This window comes from Acipenser ruthenus, unplaced genomic scaffold (genome assembly GCF_902713425.1).
Source record: "Acipenser ruthenus unplaced genomic scaffold, fAciRut3.2 maternal haplotype, whole genome shotgun sequence".
NCBI lineage: Eukaryota > Metazoa > Chordata > Actinopteri > Acipenseriformes > Acipenseridae > Acipenser > Acipenser ruthenus.
Window position 1 is genome coordinate 19677 of NW_026708455.1, and position 16328 is coordinate 36004.

Below are 16328 nucleotides of genomic sequence, written 5' to 3' on the forward strand. Positions count from 1 at the left end.
GAGGGAGAGAGAGGGAGACAGAGAGAGGGAGAAGCAGGGGGGAAGGAGAGAGAGGGAGACAGAGGGAGGGAGAAGCAGGGGGGAGGGAGAGAGAGGGAGACAGAGGGAGGGAGAAGCAGGGGGGAGGGAGAGAGAGGGAGAAGCAGGGGGAGAGCGACAGAGGGAAAGGGAGAGAGAGGGAGAGAGAGAGAGGGAGAGAGGCAGGGGGAGAGGGACAGAGGGAGGGGGAGGGAGAGAGAGAGAGGGATGAGTGATACGCTTTCACTGAGATAGCGATCAGCACACATCTGATAGTGCTGTGTTTGTAAGCACAGCCTGTGTCTGTGTGTGTGTGTCTTTGTGTGTGTGTATGTCTGTCTTTGTGTAAGTGTGTGTGTGTGTATGTCTGTCTGTCTTTGTACGCCTGTCTGTCTGTGTGTCTGTCTGTCTGTCTTTGGAGGGGAGTTACATTCATGATACAGATACAGCCCTTCAAGGACCCCCTTATAAAAGTTTACCACAGTAAATTTGCACATTATTTTAGCTTATCCCATGATAATACTCAGCATGTACCATAGTTTACCCCGGGTTGCCATGTTTTTGGCTGTTCCCAGGGTGTCAGCTTCAACAACATTACTGGGGAGTTGGTTCCAGACTCCCACAATTCTCTGTATAAAAAAGTGCCTTCTATTTTCTGTTCTGAATGCCCCTTTATCTAATCTCCATTTGTGACCCCTGGTCCTTGTTTCTTTTTTCAGTCCTTGTCAATACCTTTTATGATTTTGAATGCTTGAATCAGATCGCCGCGTAGTCTTCTTTGTTCAAGACTGAATAGATTCAATTCTTTTAGCCTGTCTGCATACAACATGCCTTTTAAACCCTGGATAATTCTGGTTGCTCTTCTTTGCACTCTTTCTAGAGCAGAAATATCCTTTTTGTAGCGAGGTGACCAGAACTGAACACAATATTCTAGATGATGTCTTACTAATGCATTGTAAAGTTTTAACATGACTTCCCTTGATTTAAATTCAACACTTCTCACAATATATCCGAGCATCTTGTTGACCTTTTTTATAGCTTCCCCACATTGTCTAGATGAAGACATTTCTGAGTCAGCATAAACTCCTAGGTCTTTTTCATAGATTCCTTCTTCAATTTCAGTATCTCCCATATGATATTTATAATGCACATTTTTATTGCCTGCATGCAATACCTTACACTTTTCTATATTAAATGTAATTTGCCATGTGTCTGTCCAGTTCTGAATGCTGTCTAAATCATTTTGAATGACCTTTGCTGCTGCAACAGTGTTTGCCACTCCTCCTATTTTTGTGTCGTCTGCAAATTGAACAAGTTTGCTTACCGTACCAGAATCTAAAGCATTAATGTAGATTAGGAAGAGCAGAGGACCTAATACTGATCCCTGTGGTACACCACTGGTTACCTTGCCTATTCTACCTGGGTTTCTGAATTGTAATAATAGGTGAAATGATAATGGTGAAACGTTTTTCTTTCATCTTTCCCTTATAAAAATTTGCCACAGTATTTATAAAAAAAAATGTGCACATATTTGCAATTTTCCAATGCTTTTCCCACGATGCCTCTACCACAGTCTATCCTGGCTTGACGTGTTTATCAGTATGCTTTACCATACGTGCTTTTACTCTGGGAAACTTTTATAAGGTCCGAATAAATATATGGACAGCGGTGCCACACAGTTAGGATCTGTCTGCACAAAAACTAAAGCTCTAGAGGTCTGTGTATAGATGATAGATAGACAGGCAGATCGGAAGACTCCCACTGCAGAGAACCTTCAATATTTCTGCAAACGTTAAACCATATTGCTTTCAGACAGTGTCTTCACAAGCTGTGTTCTATGATTCTCTCAATAAAGTTGCAGCGCAGGTGCTGTCCAGTAGAAATGAACCATTTCGCCACTGCATTGTTTTAACATATCAGTAATCTTTTCCCATTTCCACATGACTTTGCGTTTTCAAGCTATCTGATAGGACCCCCACCCACCCCCGCCCAGATTGGGTACCGGGGAATGCTTTGTTTTTGTTCACAGAAAGTTTCATTGCCAGTGCTTGCTCTGGCACGTTATACAGACAGCACCCGTCCTGGGATTCTGTGAATATAACACGACAGGGTACAGTTCGGAGAAAGAATGTCACAAAGGGTCCATCATAGTAACAGCAGCCAGTTTAGTCCAGGTTATTTGTGAATTAAATGGCACCACTGGGACTGGCAGCATCGCTCGGTGCCTGGGAAGTTTAGACCTGTGGTCTGGCCGAGGGTGGGATTTTTCCGTTGAGAACGGACTAGGAAGGTCGGTCCCGGGCTGCAGCTGAATCAGGCTGCGGTGCAGTGGGTGTAATACCCTGACCCTCCCATAGGGGGCGCTGTTGGGGGGAGGAGGGATTTGTCCCAGGGCTGGATCAGTTCCTTGTTTTTCAATTCCAAATCCAGTTTTAAAATTCCCAATCCAGTGTAATGTTTGTTTTAAAGACATCATAATCTTTGTCATTGTTCAGCTGCTTTCATTAGAAGCCAATTTCATTTTCACTGAAGTCATGTGTTGCCACTCCGAGAAGCTCATTTTAACAGAATGCTGCTATAGGCAATTTTGATCAGTTGGAATTGATTAAAAGGGAGTGGGGATTGGAGATGGAATTGATTTTGAAAAGAGGAATTGACTCTGATCTGTGCTGGGAAGCAGGGAATGGGCCTTGGCTTTGCAGATGCTCCGCTGCGGACACATCTCTCACAGCAGTGTCTGAGAGCAGTCCAGGAGGAACGGGATGTTCACAAGGGGTTGTGTAACTGTTTAAAGCTGTTTTGTGCTCAAGGATGCGTTTCCAGAGAGCTTTTTATTATTCAATGTGTTTTCGGTTAACTCGTTACCATCTCCGAAGGGGCTGAGAACCCCCCCACCTCACCCCCCGAGAGATTCCATGGGAACTTTTGCCAGTTTAGGTATTTGAGGGTTTGTGGTTCTGTTTCCAGTTAATATTAAAGATTTAGTAGCAGGGTTCTGAAAAATCTAGCGTTCCATGTCCCCACGTGTTGCTGTTTAAATAACGTACCTGTCATTTTGCTTTTCATTGTTAACATCCTGACAACTTTTTACACTTTCAAAAAAGACTTAAAATGAGGCCCAGAGTCTCCACACATCCCTCAACACCTGAAGCCTTGCAAACAAATAGGAGTTCATTAAAGACCAGAGTCAAAGCTTTGAAAATGTGGCTCAGAAATTTATAAAACCCATAATAAATGCACAGTGACAGCATGGTAACGAATCAGCAAGCGTTGTAATAAAGAACAGCAAGGTATGGTGAAGCATATTGATGAACATGGCAAACCAGGGTAAGCTGTGGTCAATTCTTTTGACGTTGTTAAAGCTGGTGATTTTATTGATGAGTTCTGTAAGAGACACATCGTGTGTCTCTTACAGAAATGGTTTCGCACAGTTGGAGTTGACAGCACTCTCAGAGACACCCTGGTGTGCCATGTTTTTTTTTTAATATGGTCTACCATACCTCGCTATTCTTTACAATGCTTACCTGTGGTTTACGATGCTTTCACTGGGCTTTATTACACTTTGCTGTGCTTTTACTGTGGGAGACTTTTTATAAGAGACCTCACTGACAGCTTTCTTTCTTAGTGTCTTTAATATTCTGATCCTCAGTGCATTCAAGTGTGTCCATTAGGGGTGTGTGGGTGTGTGTGGGTGTCAGTGTGTGTGTGTGTGTGTGTCAGTGTGTGTGTGTGTGTGTGTGTCAGCGTGTGTGTGTGTGTGTGTGTGTGTGTGTGTGTGTGTGTGTGTGTGGGTGTGTGTGTGTGTGTGTGTCAGTGTGTGTGTGTGTGTGTGTGTGTCAGATGGATGTTATTATCCGGTGCTGATCTCCTGTCTCTCTCTCTCTCTCTCTCTCTCTCAGGAGTCACCGGTCTGATGAAGATTGATGAGAACGGCGAGCGGGAGATTGATTACTCGCTCTGGGACATGACTGATACCGAGACCGGAACCTTCCAGGTCAGACCTGTCAATGACACCCAACCCCCCTGCCTGTCAATGACACCCAACCTCCCTGCCTGTCAATGACACCCAACCTCCCTGTCTGTCAATGACACCCAACCTCCCTGCCTGTCAATGACACCCAACCTCCCTGCCTGTCAATGACACCCAACCTCCCTGCCTGTCAATGACACCCAACCTCCCTGTCTGTCAATGACACCCAACCTCCCTGCCTGTCAATGACACCCAACCTCCCTGCCTGTCAATGACACCCAACCTCCCTGCCTGTCAATGACACCCAACCTCCCTGTCTGTCAATGACACCCAACCTCCCTGCCTGTCAATGACACCCAACCTCCCTGTCTGTCAATGACACCCAACCTCCCTGCCTGTCAATGACACCCAACCTCCCTGTCTGTTAATGACACCCAACCTCCCTGTCTGTCAATGGCACCTCCAGCTATCTGCAATACAGTTTCTCACACGCTGACACCAGCACTGTAGTTATGACACCATCATTGTATTGTACTGTTTGTTTGTTATGAGGTTAAGAGTTTCATTGCCTTTCATTGTAAGTACTGCCTCATAAACTGGGAGTAAGTCTCTGCTTCCCACAGTAAATGTGTCACTGCTAGTTAGGTGTGAATAGAATAAGGAAGTCAGTAGCACAGCCCTGACACACGCACTGCATCAGCACAGCCCTGCCACACACAGTCCGGTCATTACTATTATTAATACATTTCTTAGCAGACGCCCTTATCCAGGGCGACTTACAATTGTTACAAGATATCACATTATTTTTTACATACAATTACCCATTTATACAGTTGGGTTTTTACTGGAGCAATCTAGGTAAAGTACCTTGCTCAAGGGTACAGCAGCAGTGTCCCCCACCTGGGATTGAACCCACGACCCTCCGGTCAAGACTCCAGAGCCCTAACCACTACTCCACACTGCTGCCATGTTTCACGCTCCTTGCTGTGTTGTCGTTCCCAGATCGTGTCGAACTATAACGGCACTCACAAACGCATCATCCCAGTCCCGGGGGTTGAGATCCACTGGCCAGGAAACAGCGTTCCCAGAGACGTGCCGGTCTGCGGGTTCGAGAACGAGGACCCCGCCTGTCGCCAAGGTCTGTCCGTGCCAGGGGCCTGTCTAAAAAGCACAGCTCTGAGTTCCCAGTACTGATCTTCTGTTTCCTTTTTATGTATAAACTGTGGGAAATACGTTGTGAATGGGGCTCAACTGATCAGTAATCTCCTGTAGTCCATTGCTGTCCCAATTGCCTATACCAGGTGTTCTGGCATTAGGCATCCTGAGTGAGGCCCCCCACCTGGAGTTTAGATTTGTATCCCTTTAGTGAGAGGGTTGTTTGTTTGTACCTGTAGAGGTGCTGCTGCTTTTACTGTCATTTCTCAGCGTTGGAGAAGACGCTCCATAATTACTGTGCTCAGCTGTGCTCTGTGTCTGACTGCAAACGCAACATAAACCTGCCTGGAAAGCAGGGCAGGAGCGGCATGATTTATTTCATTTATAAAATATATCAAGAACTTCTACTGAAATCAGACACTGGCACAAATCCTGCATGTATTTATTGACCGGACTCTGTGTGTGTGTGCGTGTGTGTGTGTGTGTGTGTTGACCGGACTGTGTGTGTCTGTATGTATGTGTGTGTGTGAGTGTGTATTGACCAGGTTGTGTGTGTGTATGGACCGGTGTGTGTGTGTGTATTGACCAGGCTGTGTGTGTCTGTATTGACCAGGCTGTGTGTGTGTGTGTATTGACCGGGCTGTGTGTGTGTATTGACCGGGCTGTGTGTGTGTATTGACCGGGCTGTGTGTGTGTATTGACCGGGCTGTGTGAGTGTATTGACCGGGCTGTTTGTGTGTATTGACCGGGCTGTGTGTGTGTATTGACCGCTGTGTGTATTGACCGGACTGTGTGTGTGTGTATTGACCACTGTGTGTGTTGACCAGGCTGTGTGTGTGTGTATTGACCGCTGTGTGTATTGACCGGGCTGTGTGTGTGTATTGACCGGGCTGTGTGTGTGTATTGTCCGGACTGTGTCTGTGTATTGAACAGGCTGTGTGTGTATATTGACCGCTGTGTGTATTGACCGGGCTGTGTGTGTGTATTGACCGGGCTGTGTGTGTGTATGGACCGGCGTGTGTGTGTGTATTGACCGCTGTGTGTATTGACCGGGCTGTGTGTGTGTGTATTGACCGGGCTGTGTGGGTGTGTATTGACCAGGCTGTGTGTGTGTATTGACCGGGCTGTGTGTGTGGGTATTGACCGGGCTGTGTGGGTGTGTATTGACCAGGCTGTGTGTGTGTGTATTGACCGGGCTGTGTGTGTGTATTGACCGGGCTGTGTGTGTGTGTATTGACCAGGCTGTGTGTGTGTATTGACCGCTGTGTGTATTGACCGGGCTGTGTGTGTGTGTTGACCGTGCTGTGTGTGTGTATTGACCAGGCTGTGTGTGTGTATTGACCGGGCTGTGTGTGTGTGTATTGACCGGGCTGTGTGTGTGTATTGACCGGGCTGTGTGTGTGTGTATTGACCGGGCTGTGTGTGTGTATTGACCGCTGTGTGTATTGACCAGGCTGTGTGTGTGTATAGACCACTGTGTGTATTGACCAGGATGTGTGTGTGTATTGACCGGGCTGTGTGTGTGTGTATTGACCAGGCTGTGTGTGTGTATTGACCGTGCTGTGTGTGTGTATTGACCGGGCTGTGTGTGTGTATTGACCGGGCTGTGTGTGTGTGTATTGACCAGGATGTGTGTGTGTATTGACCGGGCTGTGTGTGTGTGTATTGACCAGGCTGTGTGTGTCTGTATTGACCAGGCTCTGTGTGTGTGTGTATTGACCGGGCTGTGTGTGTGTATTGACCGGGCTGTGTGTGTGTATTGACCGGGCTGTGTGTGTGTATTGACCAGGCTGTGTGTGTGTATAGACCACTGTGTGTATTGACCGGGCTGTGTGTGTGTGTTGACCGTGCTGTGTGTGTGTATTGACCAAGCTGTGTGTGTGTATTGACCAGGATGTGTGTGTGTATTGACCGGGCTGTGTGTGTGTGTATTGACCGGGCTGTGCTGTTCTCTGTGTTGTTTCACTGCAGAGACCCTCCTCACACTGGAGATCATGTGCATCGTGGTCAGCCTCATCCTGTTCAGCATCACCATCATCACCTTCTTCATATACAGGTGAGTAGCAGGGAGTGACAGGGGGAGACGTATTGTTGGCATGTTTAAAAGTGTTTCGTTTTTTATTTAATTTACTAAAAGTGTGCAGCCCTGCGCTTGAATCACACCCTCTGACTCCTGCTCCAGTGTTTCAGCACTGGGGACCGTTCTGCCTCTGTCCAGCACGGTCAGACACTCGCACAAGGATACTGCAAGGAAACTATTTCAGTAGAAAATAGCGGTCCTCAGTCTAATTTAAAGAGGAAAATAGGTTGCTAGTAATGTATTTTAAATAGAACGTAGTCATCTGTGGTGGTAAACACAATTCTGCATTTTTCCATATTAATATAACGACCTGAAAACGTCAGAACTGCTTCAATCCATAACCCAGGTACAAACCAGACAGTGGCTCATCCCTGCACTCTGAATGCCTGCTGATATATAACAGGGAATCCTTTGAAAAAGTCCATCATTTTGCAGTTTTCCCCCCATTCTTGTCCCATGGTTATACTCTGCATTTACTATAGTTTACCATGGTTTGCCATTTCTTTTTAAATATGCTTTACCACACCTCTCTGTGCTTTACAATGCTTCCCTATGCTTTCCCATACCTCTCTGTGCTTTACAATGCTTCCCTATGCTTTACCAGACCTCTCTGTGCTTTACAATGCTTCCCTATGCTTTACCAGACCTCTCTGTGCTTTACAATGCTTCCCTATGCTTTACCACACCTCTCTGTGCTTTACAATGCTTCCCTATGCTTTACCACACCTCTCTGTGCTTTACAATGCTTCCCTATGCTTTACCAGACCTCTCTGTGCTTTACAATGCTTCCCTATGCTTTACCAGACCTCTCTGTGCTTTACAATGCTTCCCTATGCTTTACCATACCTCTCTGTGCTTTACAATGCTTCCCTATGCTTTACCAGACCTCTCTGTGCTTTACAATGCTTCCCTATGCTTTACCAGACCTCTCTGTGCTTTACAATGCTTCCCTATGCTTTACCAGACCTCTCTGTGCTTTACAATGCTTCCCTATGCTTTACCAGACCTCTCTGTGCTTTACAATGCTTCCCTATGCTTTACCAGACCTCTCTGTGCTTTACAATGCTTCCCTATGCTTTACCAGACCTCTCTGTGCTTTACAATGCTTCCCTATGCTTTACCAGACCTCTCTGTGCTTTACAATGCTTCCCTCTGTGCGTGTGTGTTGACAGGAAGATGAAGCTGGAGAAGGAGCTGGCTGCAGAGCTGTGGAGACTCCACTGGGAGGACATTCAGATCAGCAACTTGGAAAAGACTCTGCGCAGTGCTGGGAGCAAGCTGACACTGTCACTGGTGAGAATCAATCCCAGTATGATAGACCAGTATAGACCAGTCACATCCCCACACCGATATTCAAGAACCTCTGCAGAACCTGTCACCGCAGAGATGGGTGAAACTTTCCATCCCTGCACTGATAAGACTACCGGTCTGATAAACCAGTATATGTGTTCATGCCTTTTGATGTGTGAAATTATTTCATTAAATGCCTTTTAAAGGGGGTTGGGGACTACAAATACCAGAATGCATTGCACTACTGTCCCAGTGCCTTCCTTCTTCTTTCCCTTCCTGACAGAGAGGCTCCAACTATGGCTCCTTAATCACCACAGATGGAAACTTCCAGATTTACGCCAAGACAGGACACTACAAGGTAGGCAGCAGGACCCACAGTGTGCTCACAGAAGGCTACTTCTGAGAACGTCTCTGCAATGGGATTGGTAGCAAGCTAGCAACAGGAAACTGGGCCAATTCACACTGCAGTTAACGCAGGCTGTAATAAAGTGTGCCACTCTGGTCTTGGATTTCAGGGCAACATCGTGGCCATTAAGTACATCAACAGGAAGAGGATTGAACTGACCAGGAACGTTCTGTTCGAGCTCAAACACGTGAGTACCTAGGGGCCGGCACTCTGACTCGGATCTCTCGACGGGTAACGCAGAGCTGTTCCGCCAGCTTCCCTAATAATATTTTGGGGTTTTTTCAGATGCGGGACGTCCAGAACGAGCACCTGACCCGTTTCATCGGCGCCTGCATCGACCCTCCCAATATCTGCATCATCACAGAGTACTGTCCCCGGGGCAGTCTGCAGGTGAGCGCCGCCCTGCAGGACCAATGCTGTCACTGCAGGTCTTCCAGACAGGCAGGGCTCTGCAATGGGAGGCGTATTCCCATCCCTGGGACCAACCCCCACAACACAGGGATTTGAATAATTCTTCATTGATTATGCCATGTATAGAAATGAATAATTGCCTCGAACCCTGGACCCCCCCCATAACAGAGAGTACCGAGGGGGGGCTGCGAGGGGTGAGGTGGAGGAAGCAGGGGTGTGAATGAACACAGTAGAAGGGTAAGGTCTGTTTTTATAGCTGGTAGATCAGAATTGGGTGATATAATGCGTGTAGGGGACTGTCCTTCCTCCCAAACCTTACTTTATAAACTTCATTTATAATGGGAAATTGGCAGAGGCGCAGAAAGACGGGCCACGCTCTTTAGCTGGTGCAGAAAGACAGGCCAATGTAAACTGTGCTCCTTTCTTTCAAACACACGAAACCGTTGTGTTTGATCCATTACTTGTTCTTGAGATCACCGCACCACACCGCTTACAACTCCTCCTGTGAGCTTTGATGTTTTTTTCAACGATATCAAGTGTTGAAAGACATATGACTTGCCCAATTTGGTCCTGACCCTAATGTGAAGGTGTGTGTGTGTGTGCTGGAATGAACAACGTATTTCAATCTGAAGCTCAGCATTGGGAGCTGTCAGGCGTGTTACTGAGCTGTCTTGTTTGTTTCAGGATATCATGGAGAACGAGAGCATTAACCTCGACTGGATGTTCAGGTACTCCCTCATCAACGACATCGTGAAGGTGAGTGTGGGGGCGCCAGTCCTCATTGGGTCCTGGGTTAGGGTCACAATCGTGACCCTAACCCAGGGGCAGCAGTGTGGAGTAGTGGTTAGGGGCTCTGGACTCTTGACCGGAGGGTCGTGGGTTCAATCCCAGGTGGGGGGGGACACTGCTGCTGTACCCTTGAGCAAGGTACTTTACCTAGATTGCTCCAGTAAAAACCCAACTGTATAAATGGGTAATTGTATGTAAAAATAACGTGTAAAAAATAATGTAATTGTATGCAAAAATAATGTGATATCTTGTAACAATTGTAAGTCGCCTTGGATAAGGTCAGGTCAGGTCAGGTGCTCGTTCCTGGATAAGGGCGACTGCTAAGAAATAAATAATAATAATAATAATAATAATAATAATAATAATCATGTATATTCTCTTCGTCTGCCTCAGATTATAACGAAGCCTTAAGAGTCATCGGTTTATTTGTAAATCCCCATATCAGGAATCAACCAATCACAGTGCAGCATTTCAGTACCTCGTATCCTGTGTAATGATGTCATGCCGTGCACAGAACACCACACTGGATTCAATGACCACCACGATCAAAAATGACATTCTTTTTAGATTTTAAAGCTATTGTCTGGTACAGTTTTCATTTATGTGATTTATAATATAAATCAATACTTTGTGTGTAGGGTGTCTCTCATTTCACACTGTTTGAGCAGCCAAAATCTCTGCAGGAGATGACATCTCATTCAATAAGAGACAACTGCACACCATGGAGTGACTTCTCATTCAAACATGTGCTTACTGTTGCTGAGATTGATCCTCAGCTCTTTAAAGGTTAATGTGGGGGTCAGAATATTGGAGAAAATTGGAGTAAAGTATTTTACTGTACTGTATTGTGTTAGTGACTTGTTTTGGTGTCATCTCAAGCAGTTTGAGCGAAACCGTACTGAATTTAGTTTCTCATACAGTAAGAGTTATACATATTAACTTATTAGAAATCACACGAATGAAGATTGTACTCAGGAAAAGCCTTAAAAAGAAATATTTTTATTTTTGTAAAACATAAATCCCCCCCCCCCCCCCCAGTCGTGAAATGGTTCATTCCAAAATCAACATGTCGCGGTGCAGCAGGAATTTGTAGCGATTTCAGTAAAAAAAAAAAAAAAAATGGGAGAAACTAGAATCAAGTTCATCATAATGTAAAGAAAGAGTGAAGTTGAGAGGATGCTCCATTTTATAGAAGGTACCAGGAATAAGATGTGCTGGAATTTTGGCAAATACTTGACTGTGATTGGTTGATTTGTAATATGTGATCTGTAATCCGATAAGCCTGCAGGTATTGTGACCCAGCCTTCCCTGTGATTTTGCTTGATCGGTTTGATGGGGATGTTTGCACAGGGCATGGCGTTCCTGCACAACAGCGTGATCGTGTCGCACGGGAATCTGAAATCCTCTAACTGCGTGGTGGACAGCCGCTTCGTTCTGAAGATCACGGACTACGGGCTCGCCAGCTTCCGCGTGGCCGCTGCCGACTGCGAAGACTCGTACGCCTTCTACGCCAGTAAGGGGCTGGAACACCAGCCAGCTCCCAGGGCTGCTGCATCTGTAATGGATGCTCCTCTATAGGGAGGGGGGGTGTTGTGTTGGGTTGAGGGGTGCTGTGTGGAGGAGTGTTGTGTTGGTTGAGGGGTGCTGTGTTGGGTGGAGGGGTGCTGTGTTGGGTTGTGAGGTGCTGTGTTGGGTTGTGAGGTGCTGTGCTGGGTTGAGGGGTGCTGTGTGGAGGAGTGTTTTGTTGGTTGAGGGGTGCTGTGTTGGGTTGAGGGGTGTTGTGTGGAGGATTGTTGTGTTGGTTGAGGGGTGCTGTGTTGGGTTGAGGGGTGCTGTGTTGGGTTGAGGGGTGCTGTGTTGGGTTGAGGGGTGCTGTGTTGGTTGAGGGGTGCTGTGTGGAGGAGTGTTGTGTTGGTTGAGGGGTGCTGTGTTGGGTTGAGGGGTGCTGTGTTGGTTGAGGGGTGCTGTGTTGGGTTGAGGGGTGCTGTGTTGGTTGAGGGGTGCTGTGTGGAGGAGTGTTGTGTTGGTTGAGGGGTGCTGTGTTGGGTTGAGGGGTGCTGTGTTGGTTGAGGGGTGCTGTTTTAAGCCTCCCTCTCTCCCCTCTCATAGAGAAGCTGTGGACAGCCCCTGAGCTCCTGCGCATGGAGGCCCCCCCGCCCCAGGGAACTCAGAAGGGGGATGTGTACAGCTTTGGAATCATCCTGCAGGAGATCGCACTGAGGAATGGACCCTTCTACCTGGAGGGTCTCCTGCCAAGCCCTAAAGGTGAAACACAGAGTGAGACATGGAGACACACAGAGACACACTGAGACATGGAGACACACAGAGAGATGCTGAGACACACACTGAAACATAGACACACATAGAGACACATAGAGATACTGAGACACACACACTGGCGCTCCCATTGACACACGCAGTGACACAGCACTGGAGAGCTGAGAATGGAGTGTTTAGACAAGTGCATGTAATGGAGCTGAGATTGTTTTAGTGAAACGTCTTTCTCTGAGAGATACAGCAATGTTGGAGATTGCTGCACCATGAGTTACAGATCAGATTCTGGCATGGTTAGCTCTATTTGAAATCCAAACAAAGTTGTTAAGAGGTGCTGGAAAGGGGCCAAGCTTTCAGAGTGGACTCGTTTATTACCTAAAATAAACAGGAAGGCTGTGAAACTATCAGGAGCAATCGCAGTGTGAACTAACACTACAGACACTTTCCATTTTATCCCACACTAATGTAAACTCCATGCTGAGGTGTCCTGCTTCTCTTTTCTAACCTCTTAATGGCTGAGGTCCACCACCTGGCCACTCTATTAGGACCTGCCTATCTGATTGGATTGGATATAGCAGGGATGGAAATAAGACTCCTATTGCATAGCAGTTTCACCCATTCCAGGTTTCACTATGAGTTTGATTAGCCCCAGTGTATGGGTAACAAGCTCAAGTCTTTTTTAAACTCAGGAATGGGTCACACTGCTGTGTAAAGAAACTTCAATTCAAGGACAAACGTTTGGAGTGGAAGTCTTTTTCAATCTGAGTTCCTTTAGGGTTCCTCAGTCCAGCACTGTTGTGTGTTTGATAGTTCCAGTCTCCAATTCAGTTTTACAAAACCAGAAGCACTCAGTACTTGAATACAGAGCGTTAACTCCAGTCTTAAATACATTTTTTTCCCGAAAGAGGTTCACTAGAACCACACAGCTAAGCTGTATCTTTCCAGCTCTCCTCAGCACTCTCCGTGTGTTTTTGGATCTCATTTTGTAATATTAACATGCTTTGAATGAGTTAATTGAAGGGGCTGTTTGTTTCACGGACCCCAGTTTGCTGAAGCTGGTGCTGACTAAGTGCATCTTATCCTTCCTCGATGTGTCAGATCCGTGTGATAGCGTAGCAACAGGCGAGAGGGAGCGGGTGAGGGGAGGGGGGGGGAGTGTTTGAGCAGCGAATAGCCTGCGCTGGGGGGCAGTGGTGCGAGCGACAGCACTTTGTGCATGGTTGCCATGACAGCAAGGCCTCGCTCACCTGTCAATCCCATAAATTACCCACAGTGCACATCCATTCGCTGTGTCGGCCTTAATTCTTAACATTTTCATTTTAAAACATGATATCTGGTACTACCCCTTATAAAAGCTTCCCAGAGTAAAAGCACAGCAAACGAATACAGCACAGTGGAAGCATTGTAAAGCACAGAGAGGTATGGTAAAGCATAGGGAAGCATTGTAAAGCACAGAGAGGTCTGGTAAAGCATAGGGAAGCATTGTAAAGCACAGAGAGGTGTGGTAAAGCATAGGGAAGCATTGTAAAACACAGAGAGGTCTGGTAAAGCATAGGGAAGCATTGTAAAGCACAGAGATGTATGGTAAAGCATAGGGAAGCATTGTAAAGCACAGAGAGGTCTGGTAAAGCATAGGGAAGCCTTGTAAAGCACAGAGAGGTATGGTAAAGCATAGGGAAGCATTGTAAAGCACAGAGAGGTGTGGTAAAGCATAGGGAAGCATTGTAAAGCACAGAGAGGTCTGGTAAAGCATAGGGAAGCATTGTAAAGCACAGAGAGGTCTGGTAAAGCATAGGGGAGCATTGTAAAGCACAGAGAGGTCTGGTAAAGCATAGGGGAGCATTGTAAAGCACAGAGAGGTCTGGTAAAGCATAGGGAAGCATTGTAAAGCACAGAGAGGTCTGGTAAAGCATAGGGAAGCATTGTAAAGCACAGAGAGGTCTGTTAAAGCACAGGGAAGCATTGTAAAGCATAGAGAGGTCTGGTAAAGCATAGGGAAGCATTGTAAATCATTCATCTCAACAGAAGCCCTTTTATTTTTAGTGTTTATTTGCCTGCACGATCGTCACACGCAGAGGATTGGAACAGCCCGTGCCAGGAGGTGCAGACCCCCCCTAAATCACGTCTCACAAAAACATTGCCTCGAAAGCAGAGCCGCAAATGCGATTAGTTAAAAAGGAGATTGGATTTGTTAACGTCCCGGCCGTCCAGATGGAGGGGAGATCATGCTTGAGAGAAGGAGGGGAGGCAGGCTGCGTGTGTCAGGGAAATATAATCTAATTCAATAACCCTTCATTAACATTTGATGGAGTGGTGCTTTAAACCCAGAGCAAGCAGTTTTATCGTTGAAGTGATCTGATCGCCAGCGCCTGCCCTTTTCTTTATCCAATCAGACACGTTTCATCCAGGGTTAGGAAGGCAGCACCCTCATGAAAGTTACAGGAAAACAGTCATAAACATGGCAAACTGTGGAAAAACTAAATTAGTGTGATAAACTTTCAGAAGGGATATCTGATAACTACTTGTGGCAAAGTGGTAACGAGTGCAGTGCAGAATAACCACACAGACAACGTTGGTACAGGTGCAAGGGTGTTTATTTAATTCAATAAATGTCCAGAGCCTCAAGGCAAAACCTGTAAATAATAACAGTGTTGGAAGTGATACAGCGGCGTATATCACTTCTGATTTGTAATCCACGGGTTTGACCCGTAACCCCAAAGTCCCGTTCAGTCACCCACACAAAACACAAAACACAGACACAGTTTTGACAGTGCGTGATTATAGTGCTAGTGGTGAAAACAAAGACAGTTCGGACAGTGCAAAGAGTGAATGGTGAAGTCCGGGTTTGTCGCTGGCCTGCGGCTGCAGCTCCGGATCGTGCTCAGTATCCTTCAGTGGCTAAACAATACACAAGACACACAGAGGTTAGACACAGACACGAAAACTCTCACAGTTCTTCACGCTACGGGCTCCTTCTCGGTTAGTTTGTTTAACCATATACAAAGGAACAGATCACTCAAGCCATGCCCCCTATTTATACCCTCGCCCATGACCCCGAGGTTAACGAGCGCATCCGCTCCTCCAGTCCTCGGATGCCACGCCGCTTACCGTCCGGGTCACTGAGCTCGGGTGCCATGGTTCCGCCCCCTTCCGAAATGCCCGACTTCCATCTACCCTACGGAATAAATTGTCGTGCCATTTCATTAAGGGTACTCTGTTCCTCGTGCACCGTGCCCTCACAGGTCGAGAGGGAGATCTAACACCAAGAGTCATTCGATCTCTGTCACACTACTTTATTAATATTTTTTTTTCTGGGCAGCAGTGTGGAGTAGTGGTTAGGGCTCTGGACTCTTGACCGGAGGGTTGTGGGTTCAATCCCTGCTGCTGTACCCTTGAGCAAGGTACTTTACCTGGATTGCTCCAGTAAAAACCCAGCTGTATCAATGGGTAATTGTATGTAAAAATAATGTGATATCTTGTAAGTCGCCCTGGATAAGGGCGTCTGCTAAGAAATAAATAATTATATTAATGTATATTAATTAGTTTTGGATCATTTTACTCAGCAGGTGACCAGGAAAGTGCGATGCTATCTGTGAAAGCATGGAAACTGAATTTTCTTCGTTTTTTAGATTGGCTTCAGCTTTCTCATCAGTCTCTCCCTTTCTCTATACCTCTTTCTCCCTCATCCCTCTTTCTTTTATTTTTATTTATTTATTTATTTTTAAATTTAGTTGTCTCCAGTTGATTTTTTTTCTCCCAGTTTGAAATAGCCAATTGTATTTCAGGCTCAGCTCAGCGTTACCACCCCTGCGCTGACTCTGGAGTGGCGAAGACGAACACACGCTGTCCTCCGAAGCGTGTGCCTCTCTCCTCTTCCCTTCTCTCTCTAACCCTGTCAATCCCTCTCTTCCTCCCTCTCCCTTTCCCTCTCTATC

At 46.4% G+C, this 16328-nt stretch overlaps 1 protein-coding gene across 3 annotated transcripts in view; it reads left to right on the forward strand.

Moving 5' to 3' along the window:
* The window catches only part of LOC117965078 (atrial natriuretic peptide receptor 1-like), a gene marked incomplete at its 5' end in the record, with an annotated part of 40709 nt that overhangs the window by 12395 nt on the left and 11986 nt on the right, over positions 1-16328 (forward strand). For all 3 annotated transcript variants that reach the window (XM_059021153.1, XM_059021155.1, XM_059021154.1), the window contains 10 exon segments: positions 3918-4012; positions 4991-5126; positions 7115-7199; positions 8396-8516; positions 8797-8871; positions 9029-9106; positions 9205-9309; positions 10015-10086; positions 11470-11632; positions 12229-12384. In XM_059021153.1, coding sequence (XP_058877136.1) covers positions 3918-4012; positions 4991-5126; positions 7115-7199; positions 8396-8516; positions 8797-8871; positions 9029-9106; positions 9205-9309; positions 10015-10086; positions 11470-11632; positions 12229-12384 — 1086 coding nt within the window.